At 41.3% G+C, this 27,106-nt stretch overlaps 1 protein-coding gene across 25 annotated transcripts in view; it reads right to left on the bottom strand.

The window, feature by feature from the left end:
• celf2 (cugbp, Elav-like family member 2) overlaps positions 1 to 27,106 on the bottom strand; it is a 241,166-nt gene that overhangs the window by 20,670 nt on the left and 193,390 nt on the right. For 13 of the 25 annotated variants that reach the window (XM_084910823.1, XM_084910826.1, XM_084910825.1 and 10 more), the window contains 3 exons: positions 20,562 to 20,641; positions 8,107 to 8,268; positions 4,831 to 4,894 (listed from right to left, as the gene is read on the bottom strand). In XM_084910823.1, coding sequence (XP_084766949.1) covers positions 4,831 to 4,894; positions 8,107 to 8,268; positions 20,562 to 20,641 — 306 coding nt within the window. Of the gene's footprint in view, positions 1 to 4,830; positions 4,895 to 8,025; positions 8,269 to 20,561; positions 20,642 to 27,106 lie in introns of all 25 variants that reach the window. The other 12 variants (XM_084910813.1, XM_084910814.1, XM_084910819.1 and 9 more) reach the window with 1 other exon arrangement.

The raw sequence follows: 27,106 nt of genomic DNA, 5'->3' as shown, positions 1-27,106 counted from the left end.
CGCGTGTGTGTGTGTGTGTGTTAGTGCGAGTGTGTGTGAGTACAAAACCTCCGAAAGCAAACAGTCATCAGAGCAGAAAGTAAAGGTCTTACCACAGAGATGCTTCCTCTGCCTCGTGTTAAAAGGGTGGACACTGTCAATGTGAGGTGTATGCGTCGTATATACAGTTTGCGTGTATATACCGTACCATGAGATTACACGCACACACACACTCTTGCACACGGATACAAATAAGACACACGAACAAGACACCATGAAGAAAATCCATCTTGTTTGACACCGTGGTGAATGCTTAGAGGTTCTACAAAGATATCCTTCACCCAGACAGTCAAATTGAACGCAGCCAATGACGACAGATATCGAGGTGCTGCAGCAGGAAGTGTGTGTGTTGTGTGTGTGCAAACAAAGCTAAAGACACCAAGCGCGCGAGTGTGCCTCTGCACGCATGTGAGTTTTTCCCACACTCATCTGCACTTACTTACACCGAAGCCAAAACCAATCTCGTTTGCGAAGCGATTTTCTCCAATTTTCCGTCGTACATCACAACCCGAAATGGATTTCTACTTCTGCGCAAAGGTGGGGATAAAAACCGCCGCCGCTCTTTCTATCGCATCCCATGAAACGCACGCTCCAGCCTAATTCAAACAGTGTTGTTTTTCCAGATAAGGCAGACAATGCGCCACATGAGCGAGGAGATATGTGGTTTCAGCGCTGCTGCTAGATCTCATTTCTGACTCCACGGAGCAGGTAACACAGAGGGAAGGCTGTTTACAAGAGCTCTCATTCATACCTCTTTATTATAATCGAAAGTATGTTTTTATTTTGCAGACCTCCTCCTTCTCTATGGGTGAGGCAGAGATCCACAAACACGCTCGAGTGTGTTTACAATGCTAATAAATGGTCATTGTAGAGAATCACTTCACTTTTACCTTCGCTGCGCTTTTCCCCACCTTCGTTTGTTTCCTCCATCCTTTCCTTTCCACTTTTTTCTTTCCTCATCGTTCCATCATCATTGTCATTTTCCTTTTTCTGCCCTTGATTTACTTTCTTCTTCTCTACTTTGGTTCTTATGTATGTTTCTGCTTCTTTAACTTTCATTTTCTTATTCTTTCGTTTTCTCATCTTTTCCACATTTTTTCCTTTTATTCCCTCTTCTTTTCCTCCTTTTCATTTCCTACTTGCCTTGCCTTTTTATTTCCTCCCTATTCTTGCTTTACATTTTCCTTTCCCTTCTCTGCTTCATTGCTCTCCCTTCTTTCCTATATCCTGACCCCTTCATCTATCTTTCCCTACTTGCCCATTTCTTATCTTCCTTTTCCCTACTTCCCAATTTTCGTACTGGCCTTTTCCTCCCTCGTCTACATTTTTAGCTTTTCAGTACCTCATTTTACACCAACCCTTTTCCTGGTCCATTTTTCCAGCCTTTCTTTTCTCTCCCTCAGTCGATGACAAAGACAATTCCAGCAGCTCCCTTTTGTCTCTATCTTTTGCACTCATTGCAACCTCTTTTCTGCCTTTTTTCTTCTTTTCTACACCCATTCTTACTTGCATTTGTCGAAGACAGTCACCCTCATTGAACAAGCATTTATTTTCAAGGCAGTTATGAGGAGAAAAGGAGCAGGCCAAGAGATAAAAAATAACTGGGCTAGAGAGGAATAAAGCAGAGACAAAGAAAGAGAGATCGTATGAGACAAATTCATTCTATTTTCCACATTGGGGCCGGGGGGCCAGGGTTTCAGGGCTGGCCAGATGGTTCGCGAGTGTGTGAGTACATATGTGTGCAGGGATGCACGTGTGTGCGTGTGCACTCCCTGCAGCTTGTATGGCAGCGCCGGCCTGCACCAGGCTGCCGTTGGCTGCATCTAATTGAATGCTCATTGGTGTAATTGAAGCCTCTCAGCTCTGCAGCTCCTCGTGTTAAAGACTGGGACCAGATGTCATTCAGCTGTCTCACATCTCCTGCCAATCACTAATACTTGCTCCCTCTCCCTTCTCGCGCTCCGCATCGCAGATGGAGGACCAACAGATCTCCAGATTCAGACACCGTTACTCACTCGCCGCTCCAAATCCTAAAGCCTGTTTGTCAGCGTGAGTGTATATTCGAAAGGAAAATGTATGTTTGAGCCGAACGGCAGAAAATTTTAAACAGCTGCGGGGAAACTGCGAGGCACTGCAACTCAGGGGAACGTGACAGAACACAAGAGGAGACAAGACGGGGCTCGCCACTTTAAAAAAGTCTTATCACGCTCGGATCCTTTGGCAGTTTCTTTATGCGCGCTAAACAACATACAATTAAAAGCTGACACCTCGCGAAGAAAGCGAACCAAAGGAGGGCAGAACAGTCGGAGTGCGAAGGCTGGAGGGAGGCGTAAAGGGGAGATGAAGAAACTGTGAGTGAGGAGGGTGGGAGGTGGGGGAGAATCTGCAAAAAGGAGGCTTAAAATAAAAAAGCAAGAAAGAGGAGACGAGTTTAATGGAAAGAGAGAAGAAAGTTGAGATGATGAGTATCCACGAGTGCCTGAAAGTCTTAAATAACCCAAATTTTAAAGCCCTAAAAATTATATTTCTTAAATACAGAGATTTTATCTTGTTCAACATTTAATAGCAGAGCTTCTTGGCGAGCTCAAGGCTTAGATTAATACAGAACTGGGTTAATACAATATGCATTTTTTATTGCTGCAGCTTCACTTAGGAGAATTACTGTCCCATACCGCTTCATTTCCTGTCTTCACGTGTTGGAAAACCTTCACTGGCTGTTATTTTACTACGCTTTGTCTATTGAAGGATTATGCAGATTAGTGCATATTTAATGAGATAATGCCTCATGTGCATGTAACTGTCCAAATGTAAGTCAGCACCTGGGGAAGTTTCCTGATAATGAAAATTTCTCCCTGTAAATACTAAAAATAATAATACTAAAATATTAAAAATTATAGTTTTAAGCCTAACATCTACTTTAGTTACATACAAACCTCCCAATTTTATTTCTAACTATAGTTCTAAGAAGTTACTTCATATGTCATTCAGAGCCTGATTTTTAGAGCATCCAATAAAATCAAAATGTTTGATTATTTCTAGCAGATTTCCAGGTTTTATCTGAAGTTCGGTTTTCTGGTCTGGAGAAATTAGCGCATATTTAGGTAGATAATTGCCTAATTTGCAGATTTAAACATAAAATTTCAGAATGCTTGCAACATGGAAAATATTTGTGTTAATGTAAGGAAGCTATTGAGGAAGTTTAATTATGCTATGCTGCTTATAGGTCATTCAGGGCCTCATTTATAGAGCATTTTACTCAAAAACATGCCAAAAATGTACTTTTTTCTGTCTGCTGGGAGTAAAAGACATTTGCCGTTCAACGTATTTCCACTTCATGCACTGTTTAAATTTCTGTTTTGGGAAAAAAAATGTAAACAGGCACATATTTATATGGGTAAATGCCTGATTTGCATAAAAACATAAACATACAAATGTCAGACTGGTTGCAACATGGAAAATATTTGTGTTAATGTAAGTTAATAATATAAGTTTACATTTCTCCCCATAAATACTAGGATCCAACATTCACAGCCAAGTATTACTGAGGTTTTATTGCTAAGAATCATTAAAAAGATTGACCTTCTCTGGCTGAGTGTTTTTTGTTTTATGAAGTGATAAAATTTTTTTTTGACAGAATCACTTCTGTTAAAATATTTGACTTTCGGTGAACTTTATTCAATATTTGAATTTCTATTCAAGAAAAGTATGCAAGTCAGCACATATTTAGGCATGTAATATTTAATTTATACATTTAAAAATAATTTTTCAGTAAAGTTCAGACACAGAAATAATTGTCTACATGTAAGTAACCAGCTGTGAAAGTTTCATGGTGATACAGGCTTGTTAAAATCCTCTAGGTCGCCAATAATTTATAATATATATTTACAATAATATATAGCATGGAAATTTACATTAAATCCACTAGCACTTACATCTATGAAACTTTCTGATTATATGCTGCATATTTTTATGGAAATTCTTACTCAAATGTGATTCGGAGCCTCATTTATACAAGATTTTATTCCTAAAAATGCCAAAATGTATTTTTTTCTTGCTGCTGGGAGAAAAAAAAAGCCTTTGGACAGTAACTAAATTAAAGAGTACATTTTTAACCTGGCTTTATCTAGTGTTTAAATTTCTGTTCTGGAAAAGTATGTAAGCTGGCACATATTTAGATAATGAATCATTTTCATATTTAAACCAGAAAATGTATAATACATAAAATATTTTTCCAAAACGAAGCCAAGTTTTGCAGCGATATCTACAAGGTAAAAAATTTCAGCCTGCTCCCTTGTAGTGTCTTCCTTAAGCTCAATTCGTTTAGAGTGAACAAAAGGCTTAACTTTGCTTTGAACCTGCAGATACTCATGAAAGAAAGTATGGAAGTGAAGATGATAGATCAGAGCCCCTCCACAGGAAGAGAGCAGTAGATGGCGCCAGCCTGCAGTGCAACAAATCCACCAAAGGTGCCCACTTTTAACCATTTTCTGTGCTCCTTTTTCTTTCTCTTTCCTCCTTTCTGTGATTCATCCATCCCCGACAAAGCCTCAGTGCTACTGTTACACGCCCAGGGCACAACTCTTGTCTGGCCTCATTAAAAGATCAAGACAAATCTTAGCAACAGTTAATAAATCTTCAGGGCAAAGATCTGTCTTAACTCCACCACGCGAGTTCATCTGTTATGCTCTTTGGTCCTGTTTTAGAAGTCTGTGGAAAAAAAAACAGAGAGGCGCAACAAAGAGTCCACTGCCGTGGTAGATCCGTGAGTCTATCAACTGATTTTTGACTCACCGGCCATCTGCTGGATCCCGCTGAAGGCTCCTAGGTTACCAGAGGAGGCTGCTTGCTGAAGCAACTGGAGAAAGAAAGAGAGGCGAGGGGGAGAAGGGAAAAGAGGAGAAGAAAGTGAGCCAGTGGATACCGACAGCTGAATACATGTCTATACTATGCAACAGTGAGAACTAAACTTGTAATGAGCGGTTTAGCAGTGTGGTTTTTGCATCAGTGCTCGATGAGTAAATGAGCTGCTAATATAGTTTGATCTCTCCTCTAAGCAAACACTGTTTGTGTTCCACCATGATTCTCTCAGACAAGTTGAGCATGAAAGCTCTAATCTAGCCGACTAATTAGATTCCAAAACAAAAGTGGAATACTGATGCTGTCAAAAACTCATCCTTCAAAGACTTGAATTAACAGCAAATTAACATCTTGTTTCTATTGTGTGATATTTTCTTTTCCTTCCCAGAATAGAGCTTAATCTTTTGAAAGGACTGAGAAAAAGGGATTGAAAGCGCAGAAAAATCTGGGAACTCAATTCGCAAAACAATTTTTATCTCAACGCCCCACCTTTAGCTCCAAATAAATCGATATACAGTAAGGGAGAGATGTTTGTCTGAGCTCTGTTTTACCCTCGCTCAAAGGAGAGGTGCAAATTGCAGCTAGGATCAAACAAAATGGGAATCAAATCCCCGACATTTAAGAAGTGTATTTTAACGGCGGTTTAGGTTGTTAAATTAGAAACTAAAGAGCAACGAGTCAAGGGTTAGCTCCCTTAAGCTATTGAGGAAGAAGAAGAGGAGAAAGGGGTCTCTGAACCCTAGTATAAAATGAAAAACTTCCCAATCAAAAAATCAAAAGCGTCTAAACAATTTTAGACACTGAGCAGCTGAGCTTCTGCTGCAGCAGTTTTTAAATTGGACATCAGACGATTCCAGTACGCTCCACGCCAACCTCCAGTATTATTTTTACACCCATTTAAATCCACAAAATTTAGACATTATAAATTTTCAAAGAGGACATCAGGCGCCTCTGTATCCTTGAAATTATCTACTAACCATTTTTGATTAATACTTTTTGGAGTTAAAAGTAATGACTACATAGCTGTCATTCACTGAATAGTAATAGTAATAGTTTTCCTTTAGACCTTCACAAAAGGTTCTATACTCGTGTGTTGCACCAAGATGGAAGGATGTAAGTGACAGGAGCAAATAACTGGGAAAAGAAATGAATCCTGTAAGACCTTTGCCATTTTTTCCTCTATTACTGGGATTACTGATAACTATTTTTGAAAATAGAAAACGGATAATTATTATCATTAGCAGAAAACCTCTAATTTATAATTCATGCTAACAAATTTTGGGGAACAAGATCCACAAAAAGTCCACAAAAAATCTGTTCAGGATTATCTCCAACACTCCATTCATTCACTTTTTGGTTTATCTTCTGGAAAATCCCATAATTTGCATCACCCTCAACTTTATTTTAATACATATGCGTTACCCAACTTGCCAGATTATCTACAGACATGATCTACACGCTGGATATAGCTTCAACACATCTGTTGGCAAAACAATTAAATAACATGTTCGTTAGTCTTCACACCCTAGTAACATACTTTTCCACATAATACTGTAATATGTCTCGATATCAGCGGCACAGAGATGTCATGCATTTACATAAAAGAGCGAGAGAAGCCTCTGCCTCTGATGATGATTTAGCATTTAAAAAGCAGCTACAATAGGACAGACCTCAAAGCACAATACTTTGTAAAATATCAAAGAAAACTGTTCCCACTAAAGGTGGAAACAATAGTTCTTCTTTGCTACCTAAAGCAAAAACACACTGTCAAGTACAAACAGGGTATGGCGGCACAAGAGGAAGAGATGCTAGCAGCTACAAAGATAACCAAGCATGTCCGGAGCGTTCGCTAGTTGCTCTCCGTATGACAGGAAGAGCAAACGCCGGATGGAATTACTGATACGGTTACATAGTTGTAAAAGAACAGCTAAAGGACAGGTGGAAAATATTTTTCAGTTTTCAAGTAATAATCTGGCACACGTGAAGATTTACAAGTTGGTTAGGTAGTCACGTTATACATTTACGCAACATTTCCAGGGCATACATTAGCTAGGCTATTTTTGTGCTTATAGTTGATGTATGCCACTTCACTGGAATAGTAAGTTTGATTCTTGATTCTTCAGATCAGACAGTGTGTGATCAGTCAACCGCTAGAATGTTATGTTATACAGTGCATGTCATAGCATAATCATAAATATTAGCGCACATTTGCCTAAAATTGCTTAATATAGTTTTGAGGCTACATTGCTATTGCATTTAATTTGTAATTTTTTTCATCTTTCAGCAGCATAGAGCTTTTTTCCCCAATTATTTTTTTAAAAGTCAGGTCAAGGCTCCAAAAGCCCAAAGGCGATATAAGGGTGGCGGCTCACAACAGTTTTTGTTTGCTGGATCATTTTAGTTCAGCTGGGTGTCTTTCCTTTTGTTATATTTCTTTAAGAGTTCAAAATGTTCACTTAGGATTGTGAAAATATTGCGGTTTTCATTCAAATATGACGAGTGCGTCACACGAGTATCACCTTTAAATTAAATGTAATATTTGATGACCTGAGGACCAGAACGGGCTCAAAAATGAAATCTTTAGTATAAAATGTCACTTTTCAGCCGTAACCTACACAAACAATAAACTGATCATAAAACAGTTGTTTTAGAATCCCTTGACTTAGTTATACATGAATTAAATAATATTCCTGATGAAATATAATTATGATTTCATTAATTATGTTTCTATTATTTGTCAAAAATTCAACAACTAAATTGTTTTAAACTATTGATTTTTCTACTTTCTGGCTTTCCACCTCCAATTTAATACTGAATGCAGATCTGTGAACGGCATCGCAATGAGAACTTCATGAGAAATTCAGAAACAGGACGTGAATCCCTGCATTTTTATCTGGCGTGAAAATTTTTCAGATATTGAACATGAAAGATTGTCTTCTGGCAACCTTAATTCAGAGACCCCATTTCCTCACTGCGCAACATTCCCAAGAGTAAGATAAAGGAGAGGAACAATGGCAGCTCTAAAAAAGGAATTACAGAACAAAAGGAAGAAGTGAAGAAGGAGAAGACGGCAGGCCTATGTTGGATAGATTTTTTTGAGTTAGATTGTTCTTGTTTGGGGGCACTGACTGCTGCTGAGTTGGCCACGGGGCTGCAGTAAGGGGTTGTGGAGGAGGTGATGGAGGTGGGCGACTCGGCGGCGCTCCTTACAGCCAGATACTGCGGGGTGAGGCCGCCCAGGCCCGTCAGGCTCCCCCAGGTGGTCGCACTGTTGAGCTGCTGCATCTGCTGCGCCAGCTGCTGCTGCAGACGCCGCTGCTCCTTGTCCTTCTGTGTGTCGGCGAACTTCACCACGATGGGAGATGAGCAGCCCTGCGGAGATGGGAGGATGAGGAGGAGCGTAAAGAAGGGGAGGGAAAGAGAGGAAGAAAGGGAAAACGAGAAGGATGAAGAAAGGGAGAAGGGAAGAAGAGAGTAAGGAAGTGAGATAAAAAATAAAGAAGTGATAGAAGATGAAAGGGAAGTATAGAAAGGCCACAAGCCCCCAAAGATGAGAGGAAAGGAGACAAAAAAGAACATGAAAGGATGGAAGGAAATGAGAGAGGAGCCAAGATGAGAGAGAAGGGAGGAAGAGAAAAACAGAAATGGAGAAGTGAGGAAAGAGGACAGGAGAGGAGTTCAGGCAGGAGAGGAAATGGGAGAAGAAAGAGAAAAGGAGTCAAAGGATTGTTCAGGTACTTTGTTGCTTGCAAACACACCTGTAATAATTGTTGTACTGAGTGAACACAATAAAGGCAATAAGCCACATGTCTACAGTGATGATACACACCTGAAATCATCCACAAACATTTTTGTATTAACAAACTTAACTTCAGCAAAGAAAGAAAATATTCTCAATTAAAAAGTCCTCTCTTGCGCACACACACACACACACACACACACACACACACACACACACACACACACACACACACACACACACACACACACTCACTCAGGGACACAGGACACGCACACACAGTCACACAGGAAACCTGAGTCTAAAGCCGGTGGGCTTTCTTCTTTCCCCCAAAAGGGCTCAGTTATCTCTGAGTCCAAAACGGTATCACCAGAAACAGATTTCCCGAGTTCTCCAACTATTTCATCATCTCATATGAAGAGAGACTTGATCTGTGTGTGAGTGTGTTAATATGTGTGAAAGAGGGGGGGAAAGACCTAGAGAGAGAGAGAGAGTGATTTGGGCGACTACGAAGAGAGGTTGAGAGGGCAAGAGAAAGATTTAGAGATTTTAACGGTCACTAGAACGGCATCTAATTGTTCGAATTCTTACGCCTCAGAGCAGCGGCAGTGTGTGTATGTGTGTGTGTAAGAGAGATGATTGTGTACGCACACTGAAGCTGGGTAACAAATCAGACGTCCAACACGCTTGCTAACAACTATGACACGAAGGAGACAAAAACCCACAACGCTCCTGATGAAAGCTGCGGTGCCGGCTGAAACGAAGCTGAGACGGCAAGTCATAATCTATCACACCACACCATTACTCACACAACGCAATCAAAGCCTAACTAGGGGCAAATCCGTTCAAAAACAAAGGCAATTTGCCACAGGAGGATAAAAACCTTTTGATTGAAACATTTAGTTTGAGGCTCGATCTGCACTCGGCGGGGGAGAGAAGGGATTTGCCTACTTTGCAGATAGCGCTGCACACGTTTTGGAGCGGAGATGTGCTGTATGACGGTTGTGTGTGCCGGTGCAGGTATTTTGTGCAAGAGTGAAAGCGAGCGAGCGTTTGCACTTCCTTCCTTCACTGTGGATCAGAGCGTGTACTGTGAAACTAGCTTTTAGCATTCACACTTCAGTCAGGACCACTTTGGCAAAAATAACACCGTGATTTCCATTTGCATTTATTTAGATTTGGCAGTACCGGGTGTTCCAAAGTAATGAGTTTGTCGGACAAACCGGCCTTTTCATGCGTGTTTGCTGAACAGGTGTCTGAGATCATTTAGTGTGGGGCACAGGAAAAAATCAGAAGAACGATCCCCAACATTTAGGGAGTGAAAATATGCACTTTACTTTAAATTTACTGAGTTTAGGGACAAGAATGCGACAGTAACATATAATCTGTACCCTTTCTGGACACAATTTTGCATTCCTGAAAAAAAAACATGTCAGTCTCTGATGCTAACACGATGCTAGGAGTGAGATGCTAAAAGCTGAGGGCATGCCAACCCCAAACAAGCAGCCCAAACTTGATTTTTAGGCGTCACCATTTTTGTGTTGATACTCATACATTTGGGCCATTTATCCCTTTGAGTCAACTTTCTTCTGATTGGCTGCCCTCTTACAAACAGATGGTCTAAACAGGAAGTGGAAAGTGCTTCTGTGCGCACAGCCAGAGCTGCATGCCTGAGAAGTCCAAATAAGGGATATCCTCTCTGTGACATCATAGCGATCCAAGAGTAGAAAAAAAACTGTGAGAAGCCTGAGCTTTTGTCTCACGGGGAGTATTTGTACATACACTGATGTCACTATTTAAAGCTATGGCCATGTTTAATATGAGAAACCACCACTGTAATTACAGGCAAGGCCTAAAAATTCATTGTTTTTTTTCCTAAATATCATCCAAAATAGTCAATTAATAATCATTAACACCTTTAGAAGCGTATGCCTACGCTTTGACAGTATGACTGTCAAAAATAAAGAGTCTAGCCTAAAACTTTAATGGGAAATTAAATGAATTGCAAAGCCGAATTAATCTCTTACCAACATCACATCATCACAACTGATGGCTGTTGGCTTTTGCACCAAATATTATGCCTTTAATCTCAGTGTAAATTGAGACACAGCATGGAATCGTTTTGATATGACTTTAATTGGTTCAGCAGCTTCATTCTTATAACAAACACATCGAAGAATACAGATGCATGCTTTTTTTTTTTAAAGCTCTGTGTTTTCTCTTACTGTGAAATCTGACAATCTGATCAATGACAGGATACACATCACATCCTGAGCAACATTAAAAAAAAAAACTAGAGTTTCTGTGTAATTTAAAAGCAGACCTTCTTTGTCAGATAGAACATCCAGTGTATCTGCTTCCTTGTATGTGTATGTGTCTGTTTCCGTGTGTTACTGCCCTTCTTCTGTAGGCCGGGGCCTGACTTATCAGCTGAATGAGCTCGTCTCCTGTCTGTCGGCGGCTCGGCCATATTTACTCTGTCTCTCCACTGGTCATTTTGCCTCTTCATTCTGACCGCCGACAGATAAAGTAGAGGAGACGACGGGAGAATTGTATTGGGAGGGCGAGGGTTAGTCGGGGCCTCGCCGTTGGAGTCGATTCCCCCTGAGAACCGAGCTCCCTATCCCGCTCTGCTAAATATCTCATCACTCCAGTTGACACCTTGTGAGTGAGGGGAAATGCAGCCCGGAATGAGAGTCCTGCTCTGGGAGGAAGGCTGAGGGCCACAGGCATCTACGCCTGATGCTGCCGGTTATCCCCGAAAGGCCGGCTGTTGCACTTTGAAGCTGTTTTTCAGGTGATTGCCTCGTTGGTTACCTTCGCCCCTAAATGCTGAGGATACATGGAGAGAAAGTGGCAGCTCATGCCATCTATTAGTTTTGCTCAAAGAAACAAACTATCCTGCTTTTACCTTAAGGGGATTTTTAAAAAATTCATCACAGATTAGCAGCAGCTCAAACTTTCATATAAAAACACTCTCTGACTAAAGAGCTAATCAACCTTGATTGAGATGAACAAGCATCTAGAAAGCCATGTATATCAGAAGCTGTTTTGACAGATGAACAGTGTCAGGAGGATTAAGTTGGGACTTTGTCCAGCTGGTCCTTGTGAACTACATGCTCAGATGGGGTCTCACTTCTGGAAGTACTCTGGCTTGAGCAATGGAGCTGCATGGATAGAGAGTGCAACAGGCAGAACATTGGACCTCGTGCTCCCTGCTCATGCCCCCTGAATTCACTTGACTATTACCTTTTCTTCTATACCACAGACTGTTACTTCACTAGAAAGGCAGGAACATTTAATATCTGATATGCCGGATATTCTTTTTCTTCTTTTGGCTGCTCAATTTAGAGGTCACCATGGTGGACCATCTGCCTCCATCTCACCCTGCTCCTACAATCCCTTCTGTCACACCAACCCTTTCTATGTCCTCATTCACAACATCCACCTTCTCTGTGGTCTTCCTCTTTTCCTCCTGCCTGGCAGCTCCATCTTCAACATCCTTTGTCCGGTACATGCACTATCCCTCCTCTCAACCTGAGATGTCCCTCTGATGATGTACACATTTCCAATCCTGTCCATCTTGGTTACTCCCAATGTAAATCTTAGCATCTCCAGCTCGGCCTCCGGTCTTTTTGTGAGCGCCACCATCTTCAAAACACACATCATAGCAAGTCGACCATCTTGTAAATCTTCCTTTTCACGCCCCTGTCACTCATTTCTACCCACTTCATCCAGCCTGGACCTCTTGCACTGCCCATTACTTTGGAAGATTGACAACCCGTCTCCCTCTCATTCACACACAAATTTTGTCTTGCTTCAGCTGACTTTTCTCTCTTGGACATCTCCATGTTTACACAGTTATCTCATCAGGACCACCTAGCTTTCCACTCTTCATCCTCTTCATAGCTACCCTAATTTCCACCATATTAATCCTCTGCTCCTCTACTTTCATCCATCCATCCATCTCTAACATCCTTTCCAGTTTGGTCTCTCTGCCTAGCCATGTGATACATTTCTCTGCCAGATAACGAAGTGAAAAGCTCAGGACTAAAAATGCAGATTATCAATCTCCACTGATGACTGTCTGGAAATTGTTCTGCAGCAGCCATCTTTTGAATTGGACTACATGGACTAAAGTTTAAACTTTGCATGGTGTGATTATAAGTCTATTATAAATATATGTAAAAAGAAGCCATGGCAATTTGGGCAATTATGACTAACTTTCACTGTTTCTGGGCAGCTAGAGGTATATGATTCAACTTCACCTTCAAATAGAAACAGGACAAAAAGGTGAGAGTCTGGAGAAAAGTGAGCGAAACTGCAGGATTTGAAAATACGTCATAGCTTTTGGGATAAATCCACAATTCCAGTGTCGAACTGTTTGCGTAGAGGTTTGTGTGAAGTGTCATTTTGTTATATTCAACAACCAAAAATCCACTTTGAATTACTATTAAAAGCACTGGATACACTTAATTTTTCATATAGCATAGTTGATGCTGTGGCACGATGGGCATATTTTCAGATGCTTCCATAAATTTAAACAAGTAGTTGACGTGCTTGGATTCCCAAAGAATTTGGACTTGTAACTTGTATATGTAACTAAAAATAAAAATACTCACACATTGTGTATTTTACAGTTTTGGTAATTAACCTGTGGAGGAAAAAAGAACTTTCCAAACCCTCGCTAACTAAATATGGCAAGTATAAAAGGACTATTAAATCTTTGTCATAGTCTGGTGCGATAATCTCCTTACACTCGTCTGTTCTCTCTTTTTCTGTTAAAATCATTAACTGCAATTTCAGTAGAGATGCATACATCTCATTTTTAGCTACACGTGTCTTTCATGTTCTATCATATTCATCCCTCTGCAGCAATGAAAAATAACTCTTCCCCATTTGCAAGTAATTTCATAGTTTTTACTGCAGCTGCATTTCCTTTCTATTCTGGTAGTTTCCATCATATTCCACTGAAATCTGCATATCTCATGAGCTTCACAGTGCCACAAAAGATTAATAGGCAACAAAAGATGGTGACAGGTTAACCTGCACTTGACCCATGACGTCAGTCTTTCCTTCTTTCACCAGAGCCTTTAGATTAAAGCCCTACTTTAGACAAGGACACCTTTTACACAACCCTGTGACAAACAGTGGAGTCTGACGGTTTGGCCGAGACTGCCCTTATAAGGACATTCAAAGGAAACATCGCAGCCTGCGATCTAACATTACTGTTAGTTTTTTTTGTCCATATAGACACAACAGCATCACACAGTTGTTGTGTCGGCTGCACATCCATGATGTGACTCTCCCGTTCCACCACATGTCCAAAGGTGCTCTATTGGATTGAGCGCTGGTGACTGTGGAGGCCATCTGAGTACAGTGAACTCATCGTCATGCTCACAAACAACATTGTAAGATGATTTGAGCTTTGACACCTGGTGCATTGGCCTGCTGGAAGCAGAATAAAAGGATGGATGTGATCAACAACAATACTCAGGCAGGCTGTGGTGTTTAAATGATGCTTTGCTGGTAGTAAGGAGCCCAAGACAGCAGCTCCAGACAACAGAACCAAAAAGATTTTCGGGATGTATTATCTGGAATTAAAATTTTAACAGGTTAAAGAAAAAGAAACTAAAAATATAAAAGCCCAGAGTCTTCTGCCATTTCTTCTAAAATTACCAACTACTACCTATAGCCACCTATAACAACCAATGAGGGTCACTTCTCTCAGGAATTATCCCGTTTCCAACCACCCATCACGCCTCTGTGATTTAAGTCCATTTCAGAGTGTTTGACGAGGCCAGTGTTTATCGGTATCTGCTGATATGATGGGAGTCTGTAAAAACCTTTCTGCTGGGTGTAATTACACCACATGTTGAGTAAATCTAAATTTGTAAACCATCTGATTTGCTTTAAATTGCCCACTTTTGAACACAAACAGCAGGGGGCGACATAATGGCTTCATCTCGCTTACGGGATATTTCATGAGTCTCCCGCGGACAGTCGGCTCTTCAGAATACACTGAATTTATTGATAACAGGCAACTAATGTTACCCAACATATGAATACTAATGTGTGGTCATAAAAAGAAATGTTCCTGTTTTGCCTTAAATGGTCTCTGGGTTCATATTCAACAACAGCAATGTGTCTCGGTGCTGGAGGTGAAGCATCGATTCCCATTTTCAGCTATTTTCAGGAGACAGATTTTCAGCTCCAGTCAGTCAAGTCTCCCATGTTTCACAACTTTCACATCTTGAAAAATAAAAAATAAAGCGCACCGAGTCTCATGGGAGAATTTTTTTTACCAGAAGATGCTTCTACGGGGGAAAACACTCTATTCTGAAATGCTATTTTTGTCTGTTTCTTGCAATCTTTTGACAAATCTCCTACACAGAAATGCCCGTCTCAGACAGACATCGTAACAGCATTTTCGCTGAAATATAGATGTCAGTGCTGCCATCATGCAGCAGGTTGAGTGCGCTTGATAAAACCTCTTAAAATATGCCTCAGAAATTTCACCTGCGCTGCATATGCTTGATGCCCTGGTGTCACGCCACAGTTCCTGACTGACAGATGGGTCTGACATGACAGCCTGTGGTCTCAAAATTACACTGCAATGATCACCTGCTATAATTATGGTATCCGACTTTAAAATGATGTAATTACAGCGTATCGATCAGCCGAAAATACCACCTTAAGAAAAAGGGGGGAAAAAAGTGAAACTTTTGTCTGTGACTTGGATCGACTTAACCAGGAGTTCACTGAGCTAATAAAGCCAACTACGCTCCCTGAAGCCAACGCTCTGAGACAACCGTGAAGAGAGCATTACACATCGCTTCCCATCTTTCCCAAAATGCTCAGATGCACACGCGCGAACTGAACTTATAAGCTCCGGTCCATTTACCTTGGAAATCAATCTCTCATAGCTTTCAAGAGAGTTTATGCGATCTGAGCCTTCTCCATCTAATTTATTTACCTCTCGCATAGCCTTCAAATGTCAAACCATGTTAACTTACCCTGCTAATAGGGTGTCAGGAGCCCCCAATATCTACAGGAGTCTCCGCGCCACGTCTGAGCTCTTTGTGCATGTTGTTTCAACTCATTGTCCCCAAAACCCAGCCTACTCGCTCAGAAGGAACCGTCAAAATCAGTCAAACGCAATCCAAGCAATCCATTACATACTTGGAAAAGCACTCCCTCTTTAAATCGTGCCATGTTTAACTGTTCATTGTTGCATGTGATTAAACTTCTCCTTCCACTTTAGCTTCGCACTTTATTATTTATAGACTGTCTCAGTTTTTCATCAGTTGAAATACTTGTTGTTTTTTCTTATTTTAATAGTGTAAAACGTTTCCATTACAGTGAATTAAATCTATAATGAATTAATTCCCTGCCTTTGTAATAATATATATATTAGGAATCCATATTATGCAGAAAAGGACGTTGCTTTGTGTCCATTTTGAGATTCCCAGAAGTTTATAAAAGCTGTCGAAAACAGAGACATCAATCCAACCTTTTAATCGTTTTCAACCTTAAAGTGGTGCAAAATTCTACCTCTAGTTTTGAATGTTATCAGCTCACTGAAAAGCCATTACAAGTCGTTACCAGTCTCACACATGCTGCCAGGCTCCTCCTTCTTTTTGTAGCTGTATGTAGCCTCATTCGATCCACCCTTCAGATTAAGCGCAACAAAACATAGTGTGAGCTTGACACATCAACCGGCTTGCTTTTTCCTGTCCTAGTGGTTGTCTTCAGGTTTGTTTTCAGGCACCAAAAATATGGATGGCGATTTGTTAGGAGGTAGAATCGGTTGTTTGCTGATGAGAAGTTGGGTAGTTTGATCCCTGAACCCCAATTTGCCCCCAATGCATATTTACTGTGTGGAAGATAAACTGCATTTAATAATGTGCTCTATGAATGTGCATATAATGCAGACATTTATTTACCTTTGGAAATCTTACATGCACTTCTTCAAAGTACCACTAGAGGTCTCCTGCACAAGCTGGAGTGCCTACAATGTTTGAAAACCATCTTCTGAGTTGCTATTAGACGAAGAATTGCACCTACTGGCCGTTCATTGAGCTGATAACATCAGAACTGGGCGACTGGATTGTGTTTCCTGTCAGCAAGTGTGGACACACACATCACCTGTCGGTGTAAAACAACGCTCGACTGAACAGCACGACAAACTGAAGCCTCCAGACTGATCCTACAGCTGAATCAACAATTCAGCTTAAATTAGTCTTAGATGGTACTTATAACACCGGCAGAGCATATACACTCTAGAACATGCATATACATAGTAAACTGTGACTAAATTCAGAGTAAATTGAGACTATTTGGAAAACAAAGACGAATCTGGCATTTTGTGACAAATACTCGAGACTCATAAGTTAGGCTAACTCAGACTCCTTCTGTTAAAATAAAACATCGGATCATCCAGCCTTATACGGTGTCAACATCAGCCCCTGATTAATCTAATCTCCGATTTTCTTCCCACTGTCAGTCTGTATCTGTCTCTGCTCTTCACTACAGTCGACAGATGTGTTTGTTCACTGTTTAAACAGACACTGCTGTGTTTTCGCTCATGCTCTACTTAAGCTCTCGTCTAAATGCGCTTGAACGCTTCTGTATTTCCGACGGGGGGTCGGAGGGGGTGTGTGTGTACGCATGCAGCAAGCGCAGGATAATACACAAGTGTCCCTCTAGTTTCGTGTAGGAAAAGGAAAAAAGAAAAAAGGTAGGAAATAGATAAATCAGTGTTGATGGAAAACTGCACGAGGGGAACCTGAGTGCTAAATGAGTCTTTATAAAAGGAGTGAATAATGTAAAGCACAAATAAAGCACAATGAAGGCGACCCACTTTTCTCCGTGTGTGTCTTTAGAGGTTCGACAGCGAATTACCCGTCCCGCTCATATCCACTTTCATTACGGCCTAACATTCAGAGAGCAAGGGTGTGTGTGTGTGTACAAATGTGTGCTGGCGTGTACCTGAATGTCACGCCGTAATGAGAATGGATATGACAGTGACAGGGCCATCAACGAATGGGGCTCCCGCTCTGCCTTACTTCTTCCTCGTGACATGTGGCGCGTACGTGACAGGGAATACACTCACACAGACACACGAACACACACATCACGTGCACACAATCTTTCTCTATCTAAGACAGTGGGGTGCAATAGAGCCAAGACAATAACCAAACTCTATTTACCAGACCTCATTCCCTCATTCGGACTCGAAGTAATTACTTTTAAATTGCAAAACTGAGGAACATTAACAAACGGATGCGGCAATTTAGGTCTGCCTGGGGCTAGACAGCTTGTTTTCAAATGGAAATGAAGGTATTTTGCCATTGTCCACTGTAATATTGTTGTGTTATGGTTTAAAGCTTCTTTTTTTTCCCTTTTCCTGTGTGCACGATAAAAGCAAAGGGGCACTGGTAGTGTTTACCGGCCCCACTGTGGCAGACAACTTGCTCGGAGCAAGGATAATTCTAGCCTAATGCTAACGCCGACGGAGAGGAGCGTCGCTCCTTCGACTCAGAAAGACAGACACCGCTGCTGCTCGGCCACATAAATCAACACAGACACTGATATTCACAGTGTGGCAACATAAACAGAAAAACCACACACACACATACTCACAGATAGACAGACAGAGGGAGGAGCATGCGTTTTCCCCACGTCAGGGTCACAGCACATCAATAGCAGCCATGATTATCATGATCAGCTCTAATGAGGGGGCTACGGGGGTGAATGCCACTCGTTCTTTTTTTCCCTTAACACAGCCTGTTATTACCGCTTTTTTTGTCTCTTTCTCTCTGACTCGCAGGGGTACACACACTCTGTGCTCGTCTTATACCATGTAATTCTCTTCCCAATCACACTCCTGTCATCCTGCCCTGTCACCAGGCCTGACAATGCTGACAAGGGCGCCCCAAAAACCCGGGTGAGGCAGGGGGGGGGGGGACACAAAAGAGCTGCGACTAGGTCCCCATTATGGCACCGCTGGGGTCACTGTGCAACTGATGAGGTCTGTAACACCACCTGCCAATTTGCAGTTGTTGTGTCAAGGGTGCTGCTTATTTGTCACAGTTTGGAGACTTTGCCAAAGTTTGCCCTAGTTGGAAAATCTGCGATCGGAAAAATGGAGACTAAACAGGCGATGCTGATTTTTATCCCAAGGCCAAGGACGTGACTGTGCCAGCTTCTGCTAAAGCTCTGGATGGACTTCTAGCTTTTAGGTGAATGTGTCACACTGGTCCTCTGCACACCTGGCATGTGGCGTTAGAGGTCTGCACAGGTCCTAACCTAAAGCCACAGTATTGTCTTTAACACCCAGTGCAGCTTGTACCTCCTAATTGGACATCTGAACCGGAGATTCAAGGCTAGTTTTCATTGTATTCTTTCAAAATCACACAAAAAAAGACGGCTATTGCAATACACACTGATTTTCAAATTAACTAAACCCAAGCATAATCTGAGCCTGAAGCTTTATACAAATAAACAAAAGACCCAAAACCCCTGAGTGGCTCAAGTTATGTAATAAATCTCTCCTTTCTTTCTGAATGGCAGCTCCACAGATGCTACAGAAGTCAGCAGCACCATAACTCTTTTATGGAAAAGAGACATCTTATAAATGAAAATCACCTCATTAAATAAACTCTCGTCAAATTAATCATTATTTTTACCGCCTGCATGCGGTGCAGGAAAGCCGAGACTTTGTTACAACTCACATTTCCTAAAGATACAAGCTGAATTCATTTAAATTTACACACCGAATAAAAGGATTTAGTTGGATAATCATAAAGATTGAAAGCATAGGCAGACTTGTACCAAACAGTTAATGCTTTACATTTAATGCTTTAAAAAAAACCCATCAAGTAAAAAATCATCAAATGAGAAGTGAACAGTTATACTCTGTAGGTTGAGGGGATGGAATTGGCCTCACGTGTGAGTGAACAATGAAGGATTTTAAGGATAATAATGGTTAAAAATAATAACAAAACTAATGTGAAATAAAAAAGTATACACATGTAAATAATGTTTATGGACTGTTAATAAGATAACAACTACTTCAGAACATAATTAACACCTTTGAGTATTTACATTACTCATACACTCTGCCTAACTTGTAACTTGGGTTAAAAAAGTATTATTGTTACTATTCTTATTCACAATGTTTATTTTAAACCCTTAACAAGCTTTGTTTTTTGTTTGATTAGCACACAATTGTAATAATAATTATAATAAAGAGTTCGCAGTCGTCTGAAATGATCTCTACACATAGAAACTGCCAACGACTTTATTAAAAGTAATCTAATAAGGCCGTTAACACTTTTACAGTCTTATTAAAGCTTCTTGCATGTTAATTAAATCTTTGTAAGGACTCATAGACTGTAAATAAAAGGTGGATGAAGGGTTTTGCGTACTCACATCTTGTTTCAGAACATGGAGGCTTCCCATCATGAATTTGTTAACTAGTGGATGATGTCACAGTGGTTACAGCCACCTTTTATATACAGTCTATGCTTGAGTAGCACTTACCAACTTATAATCGCGTTTCACAAAAAGCTAAGCATTTGCTAACTGTTGTGGTTTAAAGATTTTATTCTCCTCGTGCTGAGGAAAAATTTATATCACATTTCTCTTAAGCGGGCAGAAAAAGACCTACATAATGGTTACGTATTAAAGCAGCGCTCCTTTAGTCCTTACATTGAGGCATTCAATTCACTGGACCTGTGTCAGAAGTGCTCCAGGAAATGTTACTCGGCCTAACCTATTAAGTAGCAAGTCGTGGCTTTTACTGAAGAAGTGACTCAAAGATGAGACAGACATATAATTGCCAGCACAATAACAGAGTGAAGTGCATGTATTAAAGGCACTAAAGAGACAGAGAGTTGAAGAAAGGGCAAGAGTACCATACCTCCATAGTCTGAGACTGGTGCATGGCTTTGATTGCATTCTGTGCCATAGCTCTGGTGGAAAACGTGACAAACGCACATCCTGTAACGAGGGAGGGGGGGCAGAGGGAGGGAGGGAGGGAGGGAGGGATGGAAGGGGAGTGGGAGGGAGGGCAGAAGGGCAGGAGGAGGAGGGAAGACAAGAAAGAACAAAAACAAGACAAAAGGGTTGGACACGTCGTCGTTATAAAAACCCAAAACAGAGATTGATACAGAGAACAGCTCACAGGCAGACAACAGTGTTCTCAGTCGCTGTAGAAACAACAGGCGAAAAACGAGCACAGTGTAATGACAACCACAACCCCTCCCCGACCCCCGCCCCATCCACCACAGAACACCTGGGACAAAAACCATCGGAGCGTCGGATTGGCTGTTGATGCCTTCCCTCGTCCTTGCCCCTCCTCCTTCTCCTTCCTCTCGCTCCCACACACACACACACACACACTGGCCGAATTCGTCATACCTGTATTCAACTGCTCTCATCTCTCAGCAATTGAGCGGTGTAAAGCAGGCTGAATATGCATGAAAACGATTTGAATCCATTTGGGCCGTTCATGTTGTTTTGTGTGTCTGATTGGGTGCTCTCTCTTTCTGTCTTTGTCAGACAGGAAAGAGATGTGATAGAGGAGGGCGAGGTGAGGGGGGGGGGCATCAGCAGGGGGCTCAGGAAGACGGGAGGATAGGAAATGATATTAATTCAATCCACAGGGAGAGGAAGGCGAATAGGAAGTGGAGGTGTGGTCGACCTCCTCCGTGACTGACACTGATTTTAGCCAATCAAGATTGGACACAGCCAGAGGCAATTTTAGGGGAGTTTGTTATCAGTTGTTTGTGGGTAAGGGGTGGGAGGAGGGGGTGCAAAGTTGTGTTTGTCTGACTGGTTAGGGAGTGATTAGAGGAGATAATGTGAGAAGTGCTTCAACAACACCCCAGGCTAATAATATGCTAACAAACTCACCAAGCCATGTTAGCGCAGCCAGGCCTGAACTGATTACACACATGCTTGGACACACACACACACATGTTCAGGTTCAGCTGGCTGACTCGTGGCTTGGCTACAGAGGAAAAAACTAATAGCATGGGTCATCAGATAGACTCTCCCTGGCTGTGTGGATGGGATGAAAGGGCGGAGAGAGGGGGGAAAAAGAGGAAATTGTGAGGATAATGCAACAGACAACAAGACAGAAAGAGAGGGGAAGGACAGATATGTTGAGGAATAGATGATCATTGTTCTCTTCCACCTCTATCACAAGCCGCCTGTAGCTGTGATAGAATGAGGATGAGAGAGACGAATGGCCAGTTTTTTCTCCTGACTACATCCACGGCTGCCTGGATTTTAAACACAGGCATTTCCCTGAGAAAATGTAGACCTGCACTTGTACAGTTACAAGTTTGTCTCGGGGCTCTGACCGCCCTTTCTGGAGGGTAACATGTTTCTGATGAGCCTCGCTGTTTAAAACCGGACGCTTCTTTGCTCGGTAGAGGGCAGGTTGGTTTCTTTGATTGTTGGGCTGTTTCACAAACTGATTTTAAAACAAGAGATTAGAGTTGCATCTGTTTCTCATAGTCACTGTTTGTCTCTTTTATTTTGTACGTAGCGCTCAAACTGCTTGGTTACAGCTTTGAATCAAATCGCCAACTTTACAATTATTGGACGCCCCGTTCTACCTCTGCACACATTTGAGACACGGGACACGCCGAGCAAGCGAGTTAAACCCCGTATTAAGTCGAATATAACCAATTTGAAGATAAATATTTTTAATATGCTCATTTTGATGCCAGCAAAACATTTTGACCGTGTTTCAACAGAATCAAAATCCGGCTGATTAGTAATATGGTTATTTATAAAAGAACCAGGCTGGTACAGATAGGGAGGCAAAGACTACGTGGGCAAACAGTTCTAAAACAGTTTTAATATTTTTTTTATATTTTTTTTTAAATAATCTGTGGTATATAATACATTTTAAAAGATATAATCTATATTTAAAGATTCAGAATTCCTGATCTTCAGCCTCTCGGGTGTCATTAAAAACACATCTCTGTTGTAGAAAGTTAAAACTGTATCATGAAAATATGAAAGCATATTTAAACAAGTTCCAGATGTGTGTCTCTTGGCCTCATTTTATTTTAATAGGAGATTAGGCAAAGTGGGGAACTCTGCTTTGATTTGACCCATATTTAACTGGATCAGGTGACCCTGATCCCTAGGCTTGTGGGGTCTTCCCATGATGCACTGCGTGTTTCTTCTTTCCTCACCCTTTCACTCTCTGCAGTTAATCATTAGTTATTATTAATCTCTCTCTCTCATCTCATCTCCCTCTCCTCACCCTGCTGGATATTTCTTCCTGTTAAAAAGGAGTTTTTCCTTCCCACTGTCACCATATGCTTGCTCACAAGGGGTCGTCTGATAGTTGGGGTTTTCTCCGGATTATTGAAGGGTCTTTACGTTACAACATAAAGCAACTTCAGACAAACTCTTGTTGTGACTTATCACTATATAGATAAAACTGAACTGAATGAAAGCAATGTCATTATCTGGCAAACTAAACTGCTGAGTAGGTGAAATTATATATCCTGGGCAATAACAGGAAATAATTTAAAAAGTAACATAACTGGTGTGTCTGAAAGAGGTCAGCACACCCTTGGTCCCAGCCTTTTTGAAAATCTTTTTCTGTCATCTAACTCAGAATGTGCACATATGTTTTCTCTGTTTTTAATAATTTGCATAAATTGGCTTTTTTTTTTTATTTCCCATGTTACCTAGAGCCCTAACTCTTTTTTGAATCTTTTTTGTAGGTTGTAATTTTGAAAATCAGTTCTGAAAAAAGTAATGTGGATATTTTTTGAAGGCATGGTTGCCAAACCTATTATATTAACACATGATAAAAGCAGAAATTATAGCACTCAAAAAGTTTACCAGGTCTCCTGTTAGAGGTTTAGACTGTGTTAACTGAACATATCAACTGAGGCCACAGTATTGAAGATTCAGTTTTTATAGTCTACACCATTTTCTGAATAGAATGAGAAGTTTAAGTGATGGCTGTCAAGAAGAATGAGCCTTGGTCTTTAGTGAGAACAACTTTAGAACTGAAAGAAATTACACTTGAACAGTTTTTATCATCCGAGCACTCAAATCAACATCTTCTGTGTTCAATTTTCAAAATGATTGTTCCTATTGGTTATGCAGACCTGTCTCTGATCTTATATGAAACCTATTGACCTTTCTTTTTTCTTTTCTGTCACTGCCAACTGGAAGATAGAGTTCAATCACCTTTTATGTGAAACTACCTTGGTTACTTAACATTAAAGAGGCATGAAGGTGATAAAAAAGAGACTGAAGCTCTGACCTAGTAAACATTTGATGCGTCCTTTGCAGTGCCAGGGCTGCTGTGCTAAGTGGTAGCACTGAAGATAGGACATACAAAAAGGGGTCATTTTTCGATTTATTCAGGGGACTGTCTATTTTAGGTGGGCCACAATCTGCCATTTAACTGCTTATTTTCCAGGAGGCTGCCTCCATCCTCTGCAGAGAAGTAATGCCCCAGAACTAGATCAGTTCTGCAGGGGGCATCCATTTGGGTTAGCCCTCCAGACTGGTCCTGATAGGTCCTGACTCTATTTATAAAACCGGTCAGCTACAACATCATCGGCTGTCACCGAAAGGAGACTCATCAGTTTGTCTCCAACTGTCAGACAGGATGCTTTTCATCTGCAAAGAAACATTTCTATCTTTAGCCCGTTTCTGCAGCTTGAAGCCAAAGCTTCTAAATAAGGAATTCCACTGCGCCTGCACACTGATTCATTAATGTCGAAGCTGTTAATGAAAAAAAGAAACGCTTAGAGTCGAAGCCATACTTTCTGGCTGGTTGGTGCATGTCTTATTTTTCGAAGCAGAGATGGGACGTGGCTCGAGCGCTAAAAATACCTCACGGGCCGCATTCTGTCGTCAGTGGAGAACCAAACAGTCCTTTAATGAAAGTAGGGTAGCTCCCCAGGCCCAGCCATCCACTGGTGGTGTGATCCATATTTTATTAATAGCGGGATGGTGGAGTGCTCTTCTGATTGATATCGAGATTTAATAGGACCTCAGCAGCGATGTTACGTGGGACTGAGGGCCCCTGGGAGTTGCAGGCACACAGAAATCCGTAAAGACCTATTTATTTCCAACCTGGTTAGGGGTGTTTGTTTACTAGCCAAGACCAAGCTGGACTAACAGTATTTCCTTTTCGACTAAGTGGTTTATATTAGTTCCACAGAAGCAAGGATTTGGCCATTGCATCTAAAATATTCATGAGGACAAAAGAGAGGAGCTGAAGAGGGATGGAAGAAGGAAACAGGGAAGGGAGGGAAGGAGGCCGGTGTGGGATGTCTGAGAAAAAGAGGACAAATTGATGCAAGAACGGATTCTAGGACAGCCAGGGTGAATATAGAGACGGGGAGGGCCGTGTCGTTCGCAGAAGCAGAGGAACATGGGAGTTTGAGTAGTGTGGTTTCAGGAAAAGACTCAAGATGGAGACAACCTTCAGAAGAAAAGGAGGAAGATCAGACTCGAGTCAACAATAAAACATCCATAACATTCGACAGCCACAGAAAAATATATATCACCAACATAACCACACTGAACCTGCGTGACGATGACAGCGACAGCTCCCGTGACAGAAGGAGGAAGAATAGAAGGACAGAGATTCGCAAAAAGCCCCTCCATCTCCTCAGCACATAGAAACCACAAAGGGGCAGGGAAGGGGGAGGTAGGGTATACTGGGAGGATGTTTGAAATGAGCCGTGAGGGGAGGCAGGTGTGTGCTTGTGGGAAGAAATGGTTGATGATGATTATTCAGATAGGTAACGTAGCTAAAAATAGATTGATAGATGATTATCATATCTGCTCATATGTCTTGAAACACGGACCTACAGAACACACCTGTCACACCCAGCAGCTGACTGATCTGAATGATTTGACACCTGGTTAATAGGTCCATTTCTTTTCTTTAAAAGCAGCCCTGGAGCACTTTGAGAAGAGCACCAAGAGTGTGCCAATTACGAAGGAAACTTGCCAGGAATTTGCTGTTTTGCTGTGGAGGCAGCTCATACCTTTCTCCAAATCAACTGAATTGGAGATGTTGCCACATTCTGAGTCATAAAAACGTTTTTCTTTTCTTTTATGGCCGTGTTACTTTTTCATTATTGCTCTATGACTCCCGCCAAGTCCCCGAATGGCCAAATCAGCACCTCACCAACTGAAAAAAAATGAAAGGGAAATGGCTGGTATTACAAGGGCTTCATGTGAACTGTCAGTAATAACCATAATTTGCTTGAAATTCTAAATTTGAGGGCAGGCTTTCCTCAATATCAGTTTGGTACTGGACTCAAATTTGGTTCAACAAGTGATTTATGTCAACAGTAACTGAGACTGGTATCAAATAACTGGTACGATAAAACATCAATGTAGCTATGGTGTGCTGCATACGCCTTGAGCAGAGCAGTGCTTTTTGAAACTAGCAACGAGCACAAGGTGGATTTGACTGAGAAACCTGTCGGTCACATAACCTAACATAAACTCGTATACTGATGTAATAAAGTGGGGTCTTCTTCTCATAGACTTATCAAGTCAAAAAAAAGTAAATAAAGTTGCAGTAAAATTATGAAAGTGCTTTAAAATTAACATTTTGTTTTGCTACGCAAAACATAACCAATCCTTTTATTTCAACACTACAAAGCCAACAAAGCAGCAACTCACGTCCCGATTTGGACAGCGGATTTGAAAATTCCCACTGCTCTGCAATGGAAGTACAGAGCTTAGGACTGGCTCATGGACAGGCTAAACCGGAATAGCAGGGAAGGTGGAGGATATGAACAGAGGTTAGGAGGCGAGAAGGAGGAGTGGGAGAGGGGATGTTTGGGGATGAAGCTGACAGAGCAAGAAGGGGAGAAGAAAGAATGGGGTTGGGGGGTATATAGAGCGAAAGAGGAGAAGCATGTATTCACAGTGGTGGCCACAGCAGCCTCGAGATGTTGCTCCAGTTCATTTGCATTGACTTCTTAAAATGACTCTTTTAAGACCTTGAAGGAAAACATTTAGGAAGAAGCAGTTGGTTGAAAACAGAATCTGATACAAAGGCTGTGCTGTATTAGGCATATAAGGTATACTGGGCTTGTTGCACTCATTTAATTTCTATAAACAGATATCTATACATAAATGTGGTTCCTTTTTTAGTTTGTACTCTCAATCCCAACAGACTTCAATGGTAAAATCCCCAACTTTACGGCAACTTTCCAGCAGAAACTCTTTTTGGTCACTTCAGATATTTTTTCTCTTCAACAAACAACTGTACTGTGGCTATGATTTTCTATAACTCACCTGTTTGTTAAAGCTTAAAATTAGGGATCTAGCTGCTGTTGTCTGCTAGTTGTCTCTGCTAACTGTCTCGAGGCTTAACCTCTATTAATAAGAATAATTAAAGTGGGCTTCATGTGCTTTTAGGACCTCTTTGAAATGGGATTATCTGAC

This window comes from Perissodus microlepis, chromosome 17 (assembly GCF_051167445.1).
Source record: "Perissodus microlepis isolate ML-2025 ecotype Zambia chromosome 17, ASM5116744v1, whole genome shotgun sequence".
NCBI lineage: Eukaryota > Metazoa > Chordata > Actinopteri > Cichliformes > Cichlidae > Perissodus > Perissodus microlepis.
The sequence above is the reverse complement of the archived record's forward strand: the minus strand, read 5'-3'. Positions and strand labels throughout refer to the sequence as shown.